The sequence below is a fragment of the Eumetopias jubatus genome, unplaced genomic scaffold, assembly GCF_037043125.1.
Source record: "Eumetopias jubatus isolate StellerSeaLion01/CBP00866 unplaced genomic scaffold, mEumJub1_p1.0 scaffold_13, whole genome shotgun sequence".
NCBI lineage: Eukaryota > Metazoa > Chordata > Mammalia > Carnivora > Otariidae > Eumetopias > Eumetopias jubatus.
This window is the reverse complement of record NW_028274819.1, coordinates 84477616-84498066: the sequence shown is the minus strand read 5'-3', so window position 1 is coordinate 84498066 and position 20451 is coordinate 84477616. Positions and strand designations below refer to the sequence as shown.

The window sequence follows — 20451 nt, the reverse complement described above, 5'->3', positions numbered from 1 at the left end:
ACCCCGCCCCATTCTTGAACACACTTCTTTACCTCCGCCCATCAAATTCTTTGAATGAGACCGCATGGGCGCGGGTCTAGAGCATCCCTGCATCCGTAGCAACCAGATTTCAGCTTCCTTTGTCACCATGGTGATGGCTGTGCCGGGCCAGGTGTCGCTATGGTAACTAGGGGCGGGTAGTAGGGGCCCCGGCAGGCAGGGCGCATGCGCGCGGGGAAGCCTAGCTGCGCCGCGAGCCCGCGGCCCCTCAGCTCCCCTCGTCATGGCGCTGAGGCGGCGGCCGGCGGTCCGGCTCTGCGCCCGGCTGCCCGACTTCTTCGTACTACTGCTTTTCAGGGGTGAGTGTGCGTGTTTCTGCCTTTGCGAGAGGAGGATCTAGGGCGGATGGGAGTTGAGCGGAGCGGCTGGAGTCGGTCCAGGCGGGAATAGCGGTCCCGGCTCCGGGAAAGCGGGGGACTCGGCCGGAGGAGCGGCGCGCGCCCGCGTCCCAGCGGAAAGGGGTCGATGAGGGGCCTCCAGGCGGGGTCCCAGCTGGGTGGGTGCGGGGGTGTGAGGGGCCCGTGCGAGGCCAGGGTAGCTCTCTCGGGGCGGTGGGCCGGTCCCCGGGCGGAGGGTACATCTCTCTGGAAAGACGGTGGCAGCTTAGGCGTGGGCTCGGAACTTGCTAGAAGACACTGCGGAGCGAGCGCCTTGCCCAGAAGTGGATAGTGAGGGGCCTTCCGAAGTACCAGCGAGGCACAGCTCTGAGGCCTATCTGTCTTCTTGGTCATAGCCTTCTGGGGTTCTGCTGTTCATTTCTCTCTTGCTGTAAACAAAGGAACTGAATTGGGCAAACCCAGCTTTACTTTGGGGGAAATAAAATGGCACAGATCTCAATCAAGTATTCTTTTTGTCTCCAGCCTGGCCTAGGAGACCCCACAGACCCTTACCCTGAAATAGCATCTGGTCCATTTTGATCAGGTCACACTGATAAACTTGGGAGTTTTGTCTTTTCCACTGTCTGGAATTCTCTTAGCTTTGTGTGTCCCAGGACAGTTGGACAGAAGGACGAAGTAGATTGTATTTAGTGAGCATGTACTGTATACTAGGCACTTTGAAATCTTTCTCTCATTTAGTGCTTACAAGAACTTTGGGAGGTGGATTTTATTAACTCATTTCCAAGTAAGAGAACTAAGATTTAAGTCAAGTCTCCTTTCCAAGACAGTGTTCCGAGTGAGTCGTAAGCTCGCGTTTCCATAAAGCACCACCACACTTCTGTGGTGGACATCCACAGGTAACCAGATCCGTAGAACCATCCGAAGGTCTTTTCAGTTCTTAGGTCATTTTATTGTTTGGCTGAGTTGCCGTTGTCATCCCATGATGTTTTCCAAAATATACAAATTAAAGCACAAAGTGACTGGGAGTGGGGGTGGACAGACTAGGAAAACAAAGCACTCCTGTGTTTGATGTTCGTTCTTGTGGAATGTTCATAATGGTGGTAGATAAAAGTGGGGGTCTGAGGAGCTGTGGAAACAGGACTCTATGATGAGGGATCAGTTTCAGGGTATAGATGTCGTCCATATACTTTGCCTGAAAGTGATGTCCAAAAACACGTGGTTGGGAGATATAAATGATCAAAGGCTAGCCAGGGGACAAGGGTGTCAGGAATGTCCAGCTCCCGGCTTTGTTGGTCACATTGACACTGTCCTATTCACAGACTGGAACAACTCTCTATTGTTGAAAAGTTCTGTTCACATGAAAGTTTGCAGTTTTTATTGCAGACACATTTGGCAATTTAGGAATGAATTTCAACTTGGTGGCTTGTTAATAAAACTAAAGAAGATGCCAAGGACCTCACATACCCTTAACTTTATTTTGCTCTCCTGGAGGTGCAGGTTTTGTGGCTTTCTTGATATTAAGGGCTGGGATTTACCTGCAGAGCATAGGAGGAAGCATAAAATTTTGCAAAATAGGGCTGATGACAATCACTTTGAGAGGATGCAGCTTTTTTTTTTTTTAAGTAGGGAGTTCTTTTTCTGTTATTTTGTATATACTCTAAACATAGTATAATACCTTGAAAACTTTATTCTTTCACAGGTCATGACAGCTGTGTCTCTTTTATTTATATGATTATTCTTTTCAATTACTATTATTTTTCAGCATTGTCATTTTAAAAAATTTGTTCCTGATATAATACTTTTTTTTATTAGCCTTTGCCAGGCTCTGTTATAACAATTTAATATGTATTCATTTCATGTTGATAACAACTCTCAGAGGTTTTTACTATTATTTTGCCCATTTTGTGGATGAAGAAACAAGTACAGAGAGATTCAGTAACTTGCTCCGGGTGATAAACCCATGCATTTTAAATTTAGAAATCTTGAACTGTTTTTGTTAATCTAATTTCTAGTTACTTGTATTGCATTTGACAGTGGATTTCTTGTTATACACCAGTTTAACAAATTATCAAATGTTCAAAGCTGTGTGGTTTGTATGTAAAATAGTCTTTTGTTGTATTGGTGACAGGTGCGGTTCAACCTTACGAATGTTACACCACATGTCTTTTTTGAATGATTATGTAGTAATTACTTTTTGGTTTCCAAATCTTTTGATGTCCTAGAGAGAAGTGCTTCATTTAGAATTAAAACAGTGACAGTTTGTATTCTTGGGATAAGACAACTTGTGTGCTGTAGTTTAGCAAAATCTGAAAATTAAAACTTCTAGGAAAAATTTTGAAAAATATTCTAAAACAGTTTTTAGAATGATTTATTTTATATTGTTTTAATTCTTTTTAAATTATCTGGCAGATATAATTACTGTCGTGTGTGTGTGTGTGTGTGTGTGTGTGTGTGTGTTCGTGTTCAGAAAAACAAAGAACACCTGCCCTGCGGCATGCAGTTCCTCAAATCAGCTGTTCATTCCCAAATGACTTGTTGATAGGCATTTCTTCTTGAGTGCTTCAGGCTGCCGAGACTGAATGGATAGCTATTAGAAATACGTAATCATAAGTAATTGCAGTATTACATCCAGACAAAATTATCCTCCACCCAAGCCCCTAAGGTCTGTATAACTTGCTCTTAAGGAGTCCCAGTAGGCTAGGCTTAGAAGAGTTTCTCTGAAAGAAACCATATTTGTAATTAAGCACACTTTCTGACATGGACATATAATGTAACTGAAGGAGCTGTGGATTTAGTACATCCAGCTAGCAGCTGTTAGAGATGTGATATTAGCAGATTCCTTCTCCATAAATTCTTTGAATTTTTTCAGAGCACAAGTGGGGGAAAAGAAAAGAAAATATGTGTGTGAATGAAGTTAGGATGTATGGAGTCTGTTGAATGAGACACTATTCATGAAGCTGGATTCTCTTTTTAAGTTATGTTTAGAGTCAGGTGGTGTGAGTGTGATGGTGTTAGGGTTGAATACAGATTTCAGATCTTCTTTCTCTACCCTCTGAATGCTAACCATATATGCAAATAGCTTCACTGGAGTATAAAGAGATCCTGAAAGAACGTTTTGGTAAGCACATTCTTTTACACCTAGTTTAGCAAGGACAGTATCCACTATGGTACTGTATGTGGAGATCTAAAACCTTAATTTACTGCCTCTTTGCCACTTGTCATGATATACAGAAAGCTTCCTGAGAATTAGCCTTTGTTTCTGATTTAAAGGAATGCTGTAGTATTTTGTGTTGGTGTGTTTTCTTTGTTTTTAGGTAGTATCTATTATGTTATATATTGTATTTCCCATGAGTAGTTAGTGTATATTCAACGGGTTTCAATGCTGATTGTGTAGAAACATCAAACTGTTTAATAAATTAAGACTATACAAACATTTTTTTCTTATGTTATCTTTGATTTTCACAGAATCCCAAAGCTTCTATGGTTCAGCCTTCTCTCTGTAAATTATTGCCAGAGTCTCATTCTGCTATATTCATGCCGCTACTCTTCCTAACCTAACCTCAGCTCGTGGTGACCTTTCCTATTTCCATATAAGCATAGCTCTTAGTTTGTAGTTCAGTTTAGTCCAACAGTCATTTCTTGAGTATCTGTTATATGCCAGGCACTGTTTTTCATGCTAGGGCTGCAGAAATGAATAAAGTATCCCCAGTTCTAGAAAAGCCAGGACCGTTGTAAGCTGGGTTTCAATTATTGGGTGTAAATACATTTTATCTTCTCGGTGGTATTAAAAATTCACGGGAACAGAGGCTGAATTTAATTTCTTTTGTATCTTTCCAGATATGACTATAGTAAATATTCTCTTTGTCACTTGCAAGTCAGTTAACTATCCTAAAAATTTCCTATGTGTCTAGGCATTTTTCATGTATCTTAGCTCTAGTGGCCCCAGGAACTTTGGAAATTCTCAGTTTTTACTAAAGTAGTTTCTGTGAAAGAAAGCAAATGGTATTTCTTGGTTTAATTAAAAAGCTTTACCATTTATGCAGTTATACAAGGTAAAGAAGAAAAAAAGTGGGGAAATGCTTATGGTATAATTTAAGTGACACAAGCTGCAGATGGGACTAGCATATACTATATGATTACAGGTAGGCAAAACCTGCAAAACTAATCTTATGCTTAGGGGAAAAAATGGAAATATAATGAACCAAAATGTTGATAGGTGCTGTTTTTGAGTGGTAAGTCTTATGGCTGATTGTTTTCTACTCTTCTCTTTTTCTGGCTGATTCTTTTGTCTTTTTTCCAAGTTTTCTTTAATTTCTTTAAATGTTTTTTATATAATGAAAAAAGTTGCATTTTGTCTTGGCCTCTCATAGATACAATAGTGGAATTTTAAATTTGACACCAGTAAAGATTTTCTTTTAAAGTGAAAAACTGTTTAGTTCAATGTGATAGCATGTTGCTTGTGCTCTTTAATTAACGTCAGCCACAGAAAATGAAGGAGGGACTGACTTGATTCAGTTGTTTGATCATGCATTGTTTGTGACTCATTTGAGAGATTTGCTGTCACTGGCTTTTGGGTTGGGGAGCCAGCTGTGGCATCCTCAGCAAATGGTTAACTGGAAAACTGAAAGAGAGCTGATGAGAAAATCTGCCTCTCTCCTTTTTTTTTGAACAAACAGAATAATCTGAGTAGTTACTGTGGTTTGCCTGTTCAGAGTCAGCCAGCATTTATTGAACACCTCCTTTGTGCCAACCGGGCAACTCCTGGAGGACTGTTTTCTTTGTCTTGGGTGAGAGGAACACCAGGTCAAATTGACTTCCTTGGAAAATAGACTCTGAAAGATGTTTCCTGAAGTGGGCTGTCAGCTCATGTACCCTTATCACTTCTTCCTGCCCACCATGGACTTCCTTGTTTGATGTCTTTCTCTAAGGAAAACACATAATGTCTTTAGAATGAGGTGCAGCTGTCTGGAGGGTTACAAAGAATGCAGCAAATCCTAAGACAGCTGCCTTTTTTTTTTTTCCCGTGTTTTTCCTCTAAAGTATCTCTGTCAGGGTGCTGGAACTTAACCAGCCAATCCATATTTATTTGGCAGTCTCTGTTTTCATGGCTGTAAAGCTTTCCATGAGCAAAACAGGGAAATCTAAGATGACCACTTCTCCAGACCAGAAGAAACATACAGTTTAGATAGTGAACAGAGTAGCATCTTGGGAAATATTTTAATGTGTTTAGAAGCAAGAGCATTTACTTGCGCTTGCCTGGTAGGGGAGAATTTCAAGAAGGAGCTGGACTTTTAGGGATAATCTTCATTTACCTAGTGCAGATTTGGGGAATGGAGGTTTTGAGGGCCAGTAAAGTGAAGGAAATATTATGAGCAAAGGCATGGAGTTAGGAATGCATATGTTGTATTTTAAGACCTATAAGTTATAATGAGAAAAAATACCACCTGCCATTTATTGAGAACTGTGTGCCAGGTGCTGTGCTGATAGCTTTACCTGGGCTCTTTTAATTGATCTCAGAAATCAGTTTTTATAGGTTTCATTTTGCAGATGATGAATCTGAGGCTCAGGCAGGTTATTACAGTTAGTAAGTTGAGGAGCCAGATCGTCCATTGTGAAGAACATTGGAGAGTAACTAGATTGTAAAGTGCTTTCAATGCCAGGCCAAGAAATTTGGACCTTATTATGTAGGTTCTAGAAATTCATGTGGCAGTTTGAAGCAGGGAAGTGATAAGATCAAAATTATTTTAGAAGTATTAGTCTGATATTCAAGAAGATTGGAAAGGAAGGGTTGGTTAGGAAGTTCAAGATCACTTCCTTCAGGGTAGGTCTCATGATGTTCAATTCACTTTTATGTGTATCTAAAAATATATTTATTTTGTTCTTGAAATATAGATTTGCTAGATGTATAATTTTTGGTTGACAGTTATTTTGTCTTAGAGCCTGGAATACATAACACAGATGCTTTCTGGTTTCCGTTATTACTGTTGTGAAGTCTGCAGTTAGTCATATCCTTAGCCTTTTCTAGGTTGCCTGTCTTTTCTCCACCTACTTTAAAGATCTTTTCTTTGTCTTTGGTATTCTGAAATGTTCCTACAATGTGTCTAGGGTGTGTTTCTTTTTAGTTATTTTCCTTGTTAATTTGTTATACTTTGTGTATCTATTACTTTATATCTTTCCTGAGAATTTTCAGGTATTATCTATTCAAATACTGTCTACCTTCTGGTTCCTTAATTCTTTCCTTCCGGGACTCTGATTTGGTATGTATTCAGTCATTCTCTCTTCTAAGACTTAACCTTTCTGTCATAATTTCATATTCTTCCCTTTGTGCTGTTCTGGGTTATTTAGCTTTGCTTTATAGCTCTTTCTTTTTTCAGCTGTGTCTAATCTGTTGTTTAACCAGTACATAAAGCTTTTTTTTTTTTTTAACCACTTAACATTGCTCATTTCTGTAATTTTACTTGGTTCTTTTTATAATCTGGTCTCTTTTGCTTGTTCATTTTTTTTTAAAGTCCTTTTTAAAAAACATTTCATGCATAGCTGTTTTATGTTCTTTATCTGATATTTCAAATATCTGACATTCTTGGAGATCTAAATTTAATGTTCGTTGTTTCTCATGAATCTTATGGTGGTTTGTTTTTCTTTACTCATAAGCTTATTATTTGATTGAATGTAATTAGTGCAGGGTCTGATCTGAAGATGCTTTTTGTGAGAGAGTATGCTTCCACCAGGCAGTGGCCACCTGGGATGGCTTTACCCCTTTGAGAGTCCCTGGGATAATTGGAAAATCTCAGGCTTAGCTTCTCTGCCTTCCTGCTGGCCCAAGGGCACAGTCTCCCCACTGAAGTGTTAAAAATGAGCATTTGCTGTAGGGTCACATCCCTACCCATCTTTCTGGTTTCAGCCCATAGATATTTTATTTGCCCTTTTAAAGGTCCCCCCACTTTCTGGGAGCCCAGAGATGTATTAAAAACTATGGTAGGACCTTGTTGGAGTGAAAAGGCCTTTTGGAGTATCTAATCCACTATACTGCTGGAAACAGGAATCTCAGCTTTTACTTACCCTGTTCCCCCTTTTAATTAATGTAAGAGTCACATGTCTTTCTTTCTTTTTTTATTTTCTTAAAAGATTTATTTATTTTTTAGAGAGAGAGTGAGCATGCGCACGTACACAAGCGGGGGGGTGGAGAGAGAGGGAGGGAGAATCTCAAGCAGACTCCACACTGAGTATGGAGCCTGATGCAGGGCTACATCTCACAACCCTGAGCCAAAACCAAGAGTCAGACACTTAACCCTCTGCACCATCCAGGCGCCCCTCACATACCTTTCTTTAAATATTCATATTGTGAAGGTAATGTCTTTTGTTTTCAGTTTCAAATATAAAAGTATTGACTGTTTTTTCAGAGCACATCTACCCCCAGACAGGTTGTGATATACTTTTTTTTAAAGGTTTTATTTATTTATTTGACAGAGAGAGAGAGAGAATACAAGCAGGGGGAGCAGCAGGGAGAGGGAGAAGCAGGCTTCTGCTGAGCAGAGAGCCCGACGTGGGGCTCGATCCCAGGACCGTGGGATCATGACCTGAGCTGAAGGCAGATGCTTAACCGACTGAGCCACTCAGGGGCCCCGGGTTGTGATATACTTCAAGGGAGGGATTGTATGATTCTCGCTAAGCATCACTGCTTTGAGAATGGGGCCATATTATTTTTTTAAACATTTATTTATTTTAAAGAGTCAGAGAGTGCATGTGCATGTGGGGGGAGGGAAAGAGAATCTTCAAACAGACTTCCTGCTGAGAGTGGAGCCTGGTGCCAGGCTCAGTCCCACCACCCATGAGATCATGACCTGAGCTGAACCAAGAGTGGGGTGCTTAACCAACTGAGCCACCAGGCACCCTTAGGGGTATATTATTTTAAAGATATACTGAATTGTACAACTATAATCTCTGTCCTTGGGTTGGATTCTCTGAGAAGCAACCATCTATCGTTCACGATACAGCAACTTAAAATTTGGAGAATTACAGCTGTTCTGCCCTAGACAGGCAACTGGTAAAGGTGAAGACATTCAGTGGTAAAATGTAAAAGTAACCTTGAGCTTTATAGCTGAAATCTGAATCTGAGATTCATATTCCTACATAATAAAATGCTGGTTCTCTGAAAGGCTCAGCCCATGTACTGTGAGGAAGAAAACCACCCACTGCATCTTGGGAAGGCTCCATTGTTTGTAGCCTTTCAGATACTTTTCTGGGTGAAGGAAGGAGCATAGCATTGTGGGTGTTAGGCATTCTGGATTCATTTCCCAGCATTGCATGTGATTCATTTTTGGACCTTGGGGAGATAATATTGGTTTTAATCCAAATCATTTGAAAGTAATTTAAACACTGTCCCTTTCGCACTACCAGCAAAACATCCACATTTTATTCCCCTTATTAGATGACTCACTTAAGCTATATGAGTTTCACATCCAAAGAAATGATTTTATGGAATTTAAGAGAATTTTTAACTGATTAATTGAATTAGTTTATTTTTTAATTAAAAGTGCATTAGAAGGTTTTGAAAACGTAGTTTATAGAAATATCTTTCTCTTCTCAAAGTTTAGAAGTGCATTAGAGCCAGGTAAACTTGGTTTGAACTCTTAAGAGGTTGGGAGCATGCATCTTTCAGATCCTCAGGGTTTTTGTATTTTTTAAGTCTGCTACAGCCTTACTACATCTAATGTTTTAAGAGTTTCTGTGTTTGTTTACCCCGAATTAAAAATTGAGAGCTATTTGGTTGGGTTGGTGTTCTTAATTGTTTGATTTCTTTGTATCAGATATGAAGTTTCACTCTGACCATAAGTCCACTGGTAATAAAGAACAGGTTTAGAACCGTAGTTGTGAACAACAACAACAACAACAAAAAACAAATATTTAAGTGTCTTTAATTTACCAGGCAATTGTTTTATACCATTAGGGTACATAGGTAAAGTAGCTTATGTTATGAACATTTTATAGGAACTAATGAAAGCTGTGGACCCTTTCCTCCAAAGAGTATTTTTATATACATATATAAAATCTTTTATATACTATTTTTGGGAGTTTGTATCCCCCAGAAGATTATTTATGCACCTTAGGTTGAGAAGCCTGCTCTGGGGCTCAGGATCCCAGTGGGGGACACATCTTTAGAATGCATGTTTTTTGAAAAAATGCTGACTGCAAGTAGAGTTCAGGAGGATCACAAAAATATTATTTTATTCTTATGTTATTTCTTCTTTCCGTTAATTCTGTTATAGCCTAACTTTTCTGTTAGACTATTTATGGATAATGACTGTTGGTGTCAAACATCTGGTCATGGGTACCTAGGTGGCTCAGTCAGTTAAGCATCTGCCTTTGGCTCAGGTCATGATCCCAGAGTCCTGAGATCGAGTCCACATTGTTCAGCAGGGAGTCTGCTTCTCCCTCTTCCTCTGCTCCTCCCCTGCTTGTGCTCACTCTCTCTCTTGCTTGCTCACTTTCTCTATCAAATAAATAAATAAAATCTTTAAAAAAAAACCCATCTGGTCTTATTCTCTATACATTTCCAATTTAAATTACTCTGGTAGATAAGTCAGAGAATGAAGACTTGGATATAAATGGGAAACAGAGTATACATGTAACTTTAAAAATGCTTAGTTCTATAATTTTCACAGTGTTTTCATCATGTTAGTACAGCTTCAGGAGGTATGCAGGGTTAAGCTATATGAAAAACAGAATGAAATGTCGAGATGAAATTATTGCTGGAATTCCTCTTCCATCTACCTCTTATGTCTGCTTATAGCAGCTCTCTGTCTTTCTTTTTCCTCCCTGGCTCGCCCTCTCTTCCCCTTACTTAGGCATTAGTGATGAGAGAAGAATCCTAAAGATGTTTAATAACACTGAATGAGGGATTTGGACTTCACTGAAGCCAGAACAAATATTTTCTCCTCCTATTACCCTGTGGCTAATATCCCTCATGCTGTTTGCAAATTACAACAAACTATTCCTCAGAGTGAGTTCAGGGTCAGGTAACTTTTTTGAGAAGGAGTATGTTTTTGTGTTCTGTTCTCTCTTCAACTCACAGATTTTACTTTCTGTGCTCTTCTTGTCAGGTACGTTTTCTACGTGTAGGGGAAATAAAATCTGTTAAAACTTTGGTTGCTTCTATTCTTATATGTGAGCAGTACCTTTTAGCTCATATTTTTTTGAAGTTACTTTTAATGAAACCTCGAGGAAGAAAATTTAATTGGAATTTAGAGGCTCCAGTTTTAAGCCCCATGACTGTAGCCCGATGATAATGTGATGTGCTTGGTTGTAAAGCCTTAGTTTCCAGTGGAAATCAAGCTTTTCCTTCAAGGAAGAAATCATTAGATTTGGGTTTCCTGATGACAGAGGTGAAGCAGTTCTTTGAATGTCCACATCCACCTTTGCCATGGAGGAGTTGGATTCTAAAGAAATGTTGCTTTCTTTTTTTCTTTTGAAAGATTATGGCTGTATAATAGAGGAAAAATTGGTAAGAGTTATTTTATTCCCTTTTTATTGGGAATCATGATTTGGAGCATGGTCTTTGGCTCTGTAGAATTGTTTACTGAAGAAGGGTTACTGAGTAACCCTTGTTTTTTCCTTTTCTATTTTATTATCATGGCCCATCTACCCCCAAACATAGAGCATACTCTTCTCTTAATTGCTGTTCATTCCCTAGCATCCAGCTTAGTGTACTTCTCTGTAAAGGCTTTTTTAGATCTCTAACCTGGAGTGAACTTGTCCTCTTCTGAATTTCTATTTATTAGGAAGAGCATAAACTAGACCAAGATTTGGATCTCAGCTGTGCTATATGACTTGCCAAAGTTAATTTCCTGTTCTATAAAAGAGTAGTGATAATGTGTAACTTTGTAGGATTGTTTTGCAAACCAGAGACTATATATAAAGCTCCCATCAGAATATCTAAATGGTAACAAATATAACACTAATTAATATAGTAAAATTAAAATTAATTACATAATTCATATAAGTGCTCTGCAGAGGGCCTGGCATAATAATAAGCTCATAGTGTTAGGTTTGTTTTTTGGTTTTTTTGGGGGGGGGGTTTGGTCAATAAGTAGTAGCGATTTACTTTATTATTAACTGTTGTTGCTACTACTTCTGTTACTACTTTCCACTTTACTGCAATTCATTTGATCCTTAATTATTGAGAGGCAAATTTAAAATGAAGTTTATCAAGCTTAGGCTTTTGGACTCCTTACTTACAGAGGGATCCCTTTTAAGGCCCTGGATTTCATACTAGCAATATGTCCTCAAATTTGCATAAGTTAGATGCCTTAGCCATAATCAATTAAGACTGTTTTCTTCCACTCTGCCTTCCCCTCTGTCATACTTCCCATGTTGAGTACCATCGTAACAGTCATAGACATTTTTCCCAGATAATGAGTTGGGAACATATTCAGTTCTGGTTTTAGTGGGATTGTTTATGTGTTCCACAGTCACTGTTATGTATAGTTGTTATTGCTAACCATCTCAGTGTAGGCATGGTTTCCAGGAATATTCTACCACATTGTTAACTTACTAGGATTGTGATATGAAGTTGTAAAGCCCACTGTGAATGCCAGTTTTAAGCCCTCATAATGCCACTGTAGTGAGTTAATGTGGTTGAAAAAGCAGGTAATGAGTTTTCTCAAGTCAAAGTGTAAGATTTGTCACTGTAAAAGAAAACTTGAATTATCCTGAAGTCTTACAGCTTAAATGTGAAAGAAATGTTATTGTATGTATTTGTTTATTTTTAAACAGAGAGGGGCACAGTTGGTTAAGTGTCTGCCTTCAGCTCAGGTCATGATCCCAGAGTCCTGGAATCGAGCCCCAATTGGGCTCCCTGCTCAGCAGGGAGCCTGCTTTTCTCTCTCCCTCTGCCCCTGCTCATGTGCTCTCTCTTGCTCACTCGGTCTCCCAAATAAATAAATAAAATCTTAAAAAAAATAGAGCACGTGCATGAGTGGGGGTGGGGGGAGGTGCAGAGGGAGAGGGAGAGAGAATCCCAGGCAGGCTTCATGCTCAGTGTGGAGGCTGATGTGGGGCTCGATCTCACAACCCTGGAATCATGACCTGAGCTGAAATCAAGAGTTAGCCACCCAGGTGCCCCTGAAGGAAACTTTAGACAGAGATTTTCCCAAACTCAAGAACACTTTGCATGATTTGCCAGTAATGAATATTTCATTTTCCTGTGATATTACCAATAATGAATTATGAGGTGGAAAGAAACTTTCCTATAGTATTAAGTTTTTTCATTAACCATGCTGAAGGAAAGTTTTCTTCTTCTTTTTTTAGATTTACTTATTTATTTTTATTTATTTTTAGAGAGCACAAGCAGGGGAGGGGCTGAGGGAAAGAGAGGAGAGGAAGAGAGTCTCAAGCAGACTCCCCACTGAGTGCAGAGCCTGACATGGGACTCAGTCCCACGACTCTTGAGATCAAGAGTTGGATGCTTAACTGACTGAGCCACCCAGGCGCCCCTGAATTAACTGATTGAGCCACCCAGGCATCCCAAGGTGCTCCTGAATTAAAGTCTTAATTATATTTGTTATTTCATAGACAGTTTTATAAAATCATTGGCATATGATGAGATGATCTAAAAATCCCAAGATGTACGAAAGATTGTAGTGTACCAAGGAATTAATTAAAATAGCATATGTCTAGATTTTGTGATATTTGTGTGGCCATCTTTTAAAATTTATATTTTTTTGTGATTTTTGTTCTCATAATAAATATTCACTTATTACCTAATATTCACTTATTACCACTTACTACCTATACCTTTGTATTCATAAATTTGTATTTGTTTTCCTAATGAGGGACTCAAAATTTTATCCACTTTAAGCTCCACAGAACATGGTTTACCCTAATTATAGTCTAATTTGAATCATATCTTTGGATGTTATATTGACCTATTAATTTAAATTATCAATGGCAGTATAGTTTTCCTATTTGTGTGTCTTGACTCTTCAGGTAGTTTGTAGTTTGAGGGTAGAAAACTTGTCTTATGCCTAGCATAATTCTTGAAATAGGTATATAGATATAGGTATACAGATGTCCATTGATGAGAGAACAGTGTGGCATAAGGAGGTGTCTGCTCTTTAACTGCAGGTTTGGGAGCTTCACTAGCTATTTTGGATGGGGGCTGACACATATTTCTGTTCAAACATATTTTAGCCTTGACAGATCAGAAGCCACGGTCTAATTTGTATGTTTCTTAGTCTTTATTTTAAAGTAATTTGGAGCTAGAAGACCTGGTTTCCACTTTGATCTCTGATACTTTCAAGTTTCAAAGTTATAATTGTCTCCTAATATATTTGAGACTTATTCTTTCAATCTGTAGAGAGGTGATTATAATACCCATTTTATAGGACTGTTACATGGATCAAATGAGACTGTGAGTGAAAGTGGTACTATAAGTTATAAAATGCTATCCAGATGTAAACTATTCCCATTCTTTTTTTTTTTTTTTAAACTATTGCCATTCTTTGCTTTCTTCCCTTTGGGTTCTAGAGTTTCATTAGACCTCCAGTTCTCCAAAGCTTTAGGTTACAATACTAACTAGAGGAACTTCATTATATTAAAGCTTCCCTGATGGTTTATTTTGATGAGATAGCCAGTTTTAAAATTTATTTTTTTCTATGTAGGGAACATACATACATTTCAACTAAGGTACAGATGGTGTCCTGAAATTTTCTTAAAAAAAACCAAAAAACAAAAAACTAATTTTAAGTTTGAAGAGTAAAGAAGAAAAATTTCTCTTTGACATTCCAGGATTTAAAAAGTGGTTCAATATTTGTAGAAAAAGTTAGACCTCTTACTGGGGAAATTTTCATGTCTGAGCTAGCAAGCTTTGAATAATAAAAAGCATTGGTGGGAATTTTAGCATATCTTTAAGTAAAGGGGCTGCCAATATAAATCAGTGAGTCTACATTAAAAATAGACATTAGATAAATAGCTAGTAAGAGTGGATGAGTTCAGGATAATAAAATGCTATGTGAATAAGAAGATCTCCATTTCATAGGCTGTTCCACCTGAGAGTTTTAGTGTTGCCTTTACCCAAACAGTGAAATGAAGTGACAGAATTTCATGTCCTGAGATCAGTGTGCCATGTAATGTTAGCTATCCTTCACATGAAGGGCATTTCTTTTTGTATATGAAGAAAAAGTAGGGGAATATGAAGGAAAACATTCTGAAACTCAAATAAAATACCTTTGTTTTAAGACACAAAGAGTATATAGTTTTCAGAAAATGCTAAAACAAACCATATGTTGGGTATTAAACCAGAGCCTTATGGGCATGAAATTCTGGGCCCCCAACTCTCTCATAGATTATATTCATACCATTTCAAAGCATTAGTTGAAGTCTGGAGAGTCTGAAAGTGTTAACTACTCCTCAAAGTTAGAGGCACTCATTCATTGGAGAACCAAAATTTGGAATCTGTCTTGTTACAGACCTAGATAGGTAAGATACTTAAGAAAATTTCCTCTTCTTTTAAAGGTTGTTCATGTTGGAATTCTCTGGAAGAGGGAACTGTCTTACAGGCTAAGTCTAATTGCAGGAGATGCAGATTTTTATCATTGATGTACACAATGATCTCAGCAACTCATTTAATCATTTTCTATTACGTTTTCTACCCACCAAGGTAATATTTACCCCTCTCAACTCACACAGACATAAAATTTGTAGAATTTTAGAGCTTAAAGGTATTGTAAGACATGTTTCTCAACCTTGGCACTGTTGACATTTTGACCTGGATAATCCTATGTTATGGTGTCCTGTGTCCTGTGCACTGTAGGATGTTTAGCAGCATTCCTGGCCTCTAAATGCCAGTAGTAGCATTGCTAGTTATGACAGCCAAAAATGATTCCAGAAATTTCCAAATGTTCTATGGGTGGCAGTATCTCTCCCAGCTGAGAACCACTGCTGTAAGAGATTATTCAGGATGAGAAAGCTGAGGCCTAGAGAAGTTCAAGTCACCAGCTTTAGATCACATAAATATTAAGTGATTGAGCTGGAACTAGAACCCAGCTTTATTAATATACTCCCAACTCAATTCCCTGGTTTCCCCCTTAAATTAATTTAGAGTTTCATTCCATATCAAAAGCAGTGGCATACATTAAAGTTTTGATGCCAAAAGAAATATTGATAAATCTTCTACATTTACCAATTACGTATTACCCACTCACTTCCACCCAACCACTTCCAAAGCTCTACCATACATCCTAAGGAATCCCTGCTTTCCTTAGCTCTTAAAAACTTAATAAATTCTTGAGCACCACTTCAGCTCCAGCTATCCCAACAGGGCACCCCCTGTGCGGAGAGCCTTGGCTTGTGCCTGCTCCAGCTGTCCCACCAGGGCCCCTTGCATGGAGTGTCCTAGCCAGTGCCCACTCCAACTCTAGCCATCCTGCTGGGGTGGCCCTGGTACAGAGTGCCCTAGGACTACTTACTGGCCCATCCTGCTTCAGCTCCAGCTAGCCAGCCAAAGCTTCCAGGCACTGAGGATGTCCTTTGTGAGGCTCATCCTTCAAGACTGGGAGATGTGGCTATTTTCCTTAATTCATAGAAACAAACAAAGAAAATCAAACAAAATGAGACAAAGAAATATGCTTCAAACAAAAGAACAAGGCAAAACTTACGAACTAAATGAAATGGAGATGAGCAATCTATCTGATAAAGATTTCAAAGTAATGGTCATAAAGATACTCACTGGACTTGAGAAAACAGTGGATGAGCTCAGTGAGAACTTCAACAAAGAGAAAATATAAAAAAGAACCAATAAGAGTTTTAGAATACAATAACTGAAGTGAAAAATACACTAGAGGGAATCAACAGCAGATTATAGGGTACAGAAGAATGGATCAATCATCTGGAAGACAGGGTAATGGAAAGCACTCAAGCTGAACAGGAAAAAAAAAAGAAAAAAATAGAATAGTTTAAAGGACTTCTGGGATAGCATCAAGCCCTCTGACGTCCACTTTGTAGGGTTTCAAGAAAGGAAGGGAGTGAGAAAGTTTTTTTTTTTTTTTTTTTTTAAGATTTTATTTATTTATTTGAGAGAGAGAGAATGAGAGATAGCGCAAGAGGGAAGAGGGTCAGAGGGAGAAGCAGACTCCCTGCTGAGCAGGGAGCCTGATGCGGGACTCGATCCTGGGACTCCAGGATCATGACCTGAGCCGAAGGCAGTCGCTTAACCAACTGAGCCACCCAGGCGCCTGGGAGTGAGAAAGTTTTAAGTACTTGTGCATCCAGTGTAGGAGCACCTAAATATATGAAGCAAATATTAACAGATACAAAGGGAAAAATTGATGGTAATACAATCATAATAGTAGGGGACTTTAACACCCACTTACATCAGTGGATAGCTCATCCACACAGAAAATAAGGAAACAGTGGCCTTGAATGACATATTAGACCAGGTAGACTTAACAGATATATACAGAACATTCTATCCAAAACCAGCAGAAAACACATTCTTTTCAAGTACACATTGAACATTCTTCAGGATAGATCACATGTTAGGCCACAAAATGAGTCTCAGCAAATTTAGTAAGATTGAAATCAAATCATATTAAGCATCTTTTCCATCCACAACACTATGAAACCAGCAATCAGTTACAAGAAAAGAACTGGAAAAGGCCCACAAACACATGGAGACTAAACAACATGCTCCTAAACAACCAATGGGTCAACGGAAACATCAAAGAGGAACTCAAATAATACTTGAAGACAAATGAAAATGGAAAGACAGTGTTGTAAAATCTTTGAGGTGCAGCAAAAGAAGTTTTTAAAGTGAAGTTTATAGTGATACAGGCCTACCTCAAGAAACAATAAAGATCTCAATCTAACCTTATACCTAAAGGAACTAGAAAAAAGAAAAAGCCCAAAGTTAGTACAAGGAAGGAGATAGTAAAGATCAGAGTGGAAATAAAAGAAAATGGAGACTACAAAAACAGTAGAAAAGATCAGTGAAACTAAGAGCTTGTTCTTTGGAAAGATAAAATTGATAAACCTTTAGCCAGATTTATCAAGAAAAAAAGGACTCAAAAGTTAGAAATAGAATTAAAACCAACACCACAGAAATAACAGGGTAATAGGAGACCACTATGAAAAATTATATGCCAACAAATTGGATAACCTAGAAGAAATGGATAAATACCTAGAAATGTAGGATCTTTCAAGATTGAATCAGGAGGAAACAGAAAATCTGAATAGACCAATTAATAGTAATGAAATTGAATTGGTAATTAAAAAACTCTCAGCAAACAAAATTCCAGGACCAGATGGCTTTACAGGTGAATTCTACTAAATATTTAAGTAAGAGTTAAAAAAAATATAAAAATAGAAGAGGGGAGAAAGTTTTCCAAATTCATTCTGTGAGGCCAGCATTACCCTGAAACCCAAACCAGACAAAGACACTATAAAAAAAGAAAATTACAGGCCAATATCCCTGATGAACATAAATGCAAAAGTTTTCAACAAAATATTTGGAAACCAAGTTCAACAATACATTAAAAGGATAATTTACCATGATCAAATGGGATTTATTCCACGGATGCAAGCATGGTTCGATATCTGCATATCCATCACTGATACAACACATTAACAAGATGAAGAATAAAAACCATATCATATCAATGAATGTAGAAAAAGCATTTGACAAAATTCATCATCGATTCATGATAAACTCTCAACAGAGTGGGTTTAGAGGGAACATACCTCAACGTGATGAAGACCATATATGTCAGACCCACAGCTAATGTCATAGTGGTGAAAGCTAAAAGCTTTTCCTCTAAGATCAAGAACAAACATGGATGCCCACTCTTGCCATTTTTATTCAACATAGTGCTGAGAGTCCTAGTAGCAGCAGTCAGACAGGAAAAAGAAAAGGCAGTCAAATTGGTAAGGAATAAGTAAAACTGTCCCTATTTGCAGATGGCATGACACTATATATAAAAAGCCCTAAAGAGACCGGAACAAGATAAGGATGTCCACTCTTTCCACTTTTATTCAACATAGTACTGGAAGTCCTAGCCACAGCAATCAGACAACAAAAAGAAATAAAAGGCACCCAAATTGGTAAGGAAGAAGTAAAACTTTCACTATTTGCAGATGACATGGTACTGTATGTAGAAAACCTGAAAGACTCTACCAAAGGAGTACTAGAACTGATAAATGAATTCAGTAAAGTCATAGGATTCAAAATCAATGTGCAGAAATGTGTTGCATTTCTATACATTAATAATGAAGCATCAGAAAGAGAAATTAAAATAATCCCATTTACAATTGCACCAAAAATCGTAAGATACCTAGGAATAAACTTAATTAAAGAGGTGAAAGGCCTATACTCTGAAAACTATAAAACATTGATGAAAGAAATTGAAGATGACACAAAGAAATGGAATGACATTTCATGCTCATGGGTTGGAAGAACAAATATTGTTAAAATGTCTATACTACCCAAAACAATCTATACAGTTAATGCAATCCTTACCAAAATACCAACAGCATTTTTCACAGAACTAAAACAAGCAACCCTAAGATTTGTATGGAACCACAAAACACCCTGGATAGCCAAAGCAATCTTAAAAAAGAAAAGCTGGAGATGTCACAATTCCAGACATCAAGTTCCAGACTAACAAAGCTGTAGTAATCAAAACAGTATGGTACTGGCACAAAAATAAACACATAGATCAATAGAACAGAATAGAAAACCCAGAAATAAGCCCGCAAGTGTATGGTCAATTAATCTTCGACAAAGGAGGAAAGAATATGCAATGGGAAAAAGAGTCCAACAAATGATGTTGGGAAAACTGGTTAGCTGTATGCAGAAGAATGAAACTGGTCCACTTTCTTATACCATACACAAAAATAATTTCAAAATGGGTTAAAGACCTAATATGAGATCTGAAGCTATAAAACTCCTAGAAGAGAGCACAGGTAGTGATTTCTCTGACATTGGCTATAGCAACATTTTTCTAGATGTCTCCTGAGGCAAGGGAAATAAAAGCAAAAATGACTGTTGGGACTACATCAAAATAAAAAGCTTCTGCATAGTGAAAGAAACAACAAAACTAAAAGGTAACCTACTAAATGGGAGAAGATACTTGTAAATGACGTATCTATAAAGGGTTAGTATCTAAAATATGTGAAGAACTTACACAGCTCAACACCCAAAGAACAAATAATTCAATTTAAAAATGGGCAGAAGAAATGAATAGATATTTCTCCAAAGAAGACATACAGATGACCAACAGACACATGAAAAGATGCTCAGCATCACTCATCATCAGTGAAATGCAAATCAGAACTGCAGGGAGGGGTGCCTGTGTGGCTCAGTCAGTTAAGTGTCTGACTCTTGATTTCAGCTCAGGTCATGATCTCAGTGTCGTGGGATCGAGCCCCATGTCAAGCTCCATGCTCAGTGCAGGTAGGCTTGAGATTTTCTCTCTCTCCATCTCCCGCTGCCCCTCCCCCTACTCTCTCTCTCTCTCTCAAAATAAATAAAATCTTAAAAAAAAAAAAAAAGATATTACCTCACATCTGGTCAGAATGACTAAAATCAAAAACACAGGAAACAACAAATATTGACGAAGATGTGGAGAAAGGGGAGCCCTTTTGTACTATTGGTGGGAATGCAAACTGGTGCAGCCATTGTGGAAACAGTATGGAGGTTCTTCAAAAAGTTAAAAAAAGAAATACCCTATGATCCGGTACTACTATTTACAGAAAAAAATACAAAAATACTAATTCAAATGGATACATGCACTCCTGTGTTTATTGCAACATTATTTACAATATCCAAATTATGGAAGTAATCCAAGTGCCCATTGATAGATGAATGGATAAAGATGATGTGGTGTATATATTTACAATGGAATATTAATTCAGCCATAAAACAGAATGAAACCTTGCCATTTGCAACAACATGGATGGAGCGAAAGAGTATATTGCTAAGCAAAATAAGTCAGAGAAAGATACCATATGATTTCAGTCATGTAGAATTTAAGAAATAAAACAAATTAGCAAAGGGAAAAAAAAGAGAGACAAACCGAGAAAA

At 38.1% G+C, this 20451-nt stretch overlaps 1 protein-coding gene across 1 annotated transcript in view; it reads left to right on the top strand.

Annotated features, from left to right (window-relative positions):
• The first annotated feature begins 262 nt into the window (after positions 1-262).
• Positions 263-20451, top strand: part of JAM3 (junctional adhesion molecule 3) — a 96275-nt gene continuing 76086 nt past the window's right edge. Inside the window, exon 1 of the mRNA XM_028120801.2 lies at positions 263-338. Within this exon, the coding sequence (XP_027976602.1) occupies positions 263-338 (76 nt within the window). The remainder of the gene's footprint in view (positions 339-20451) is intronic.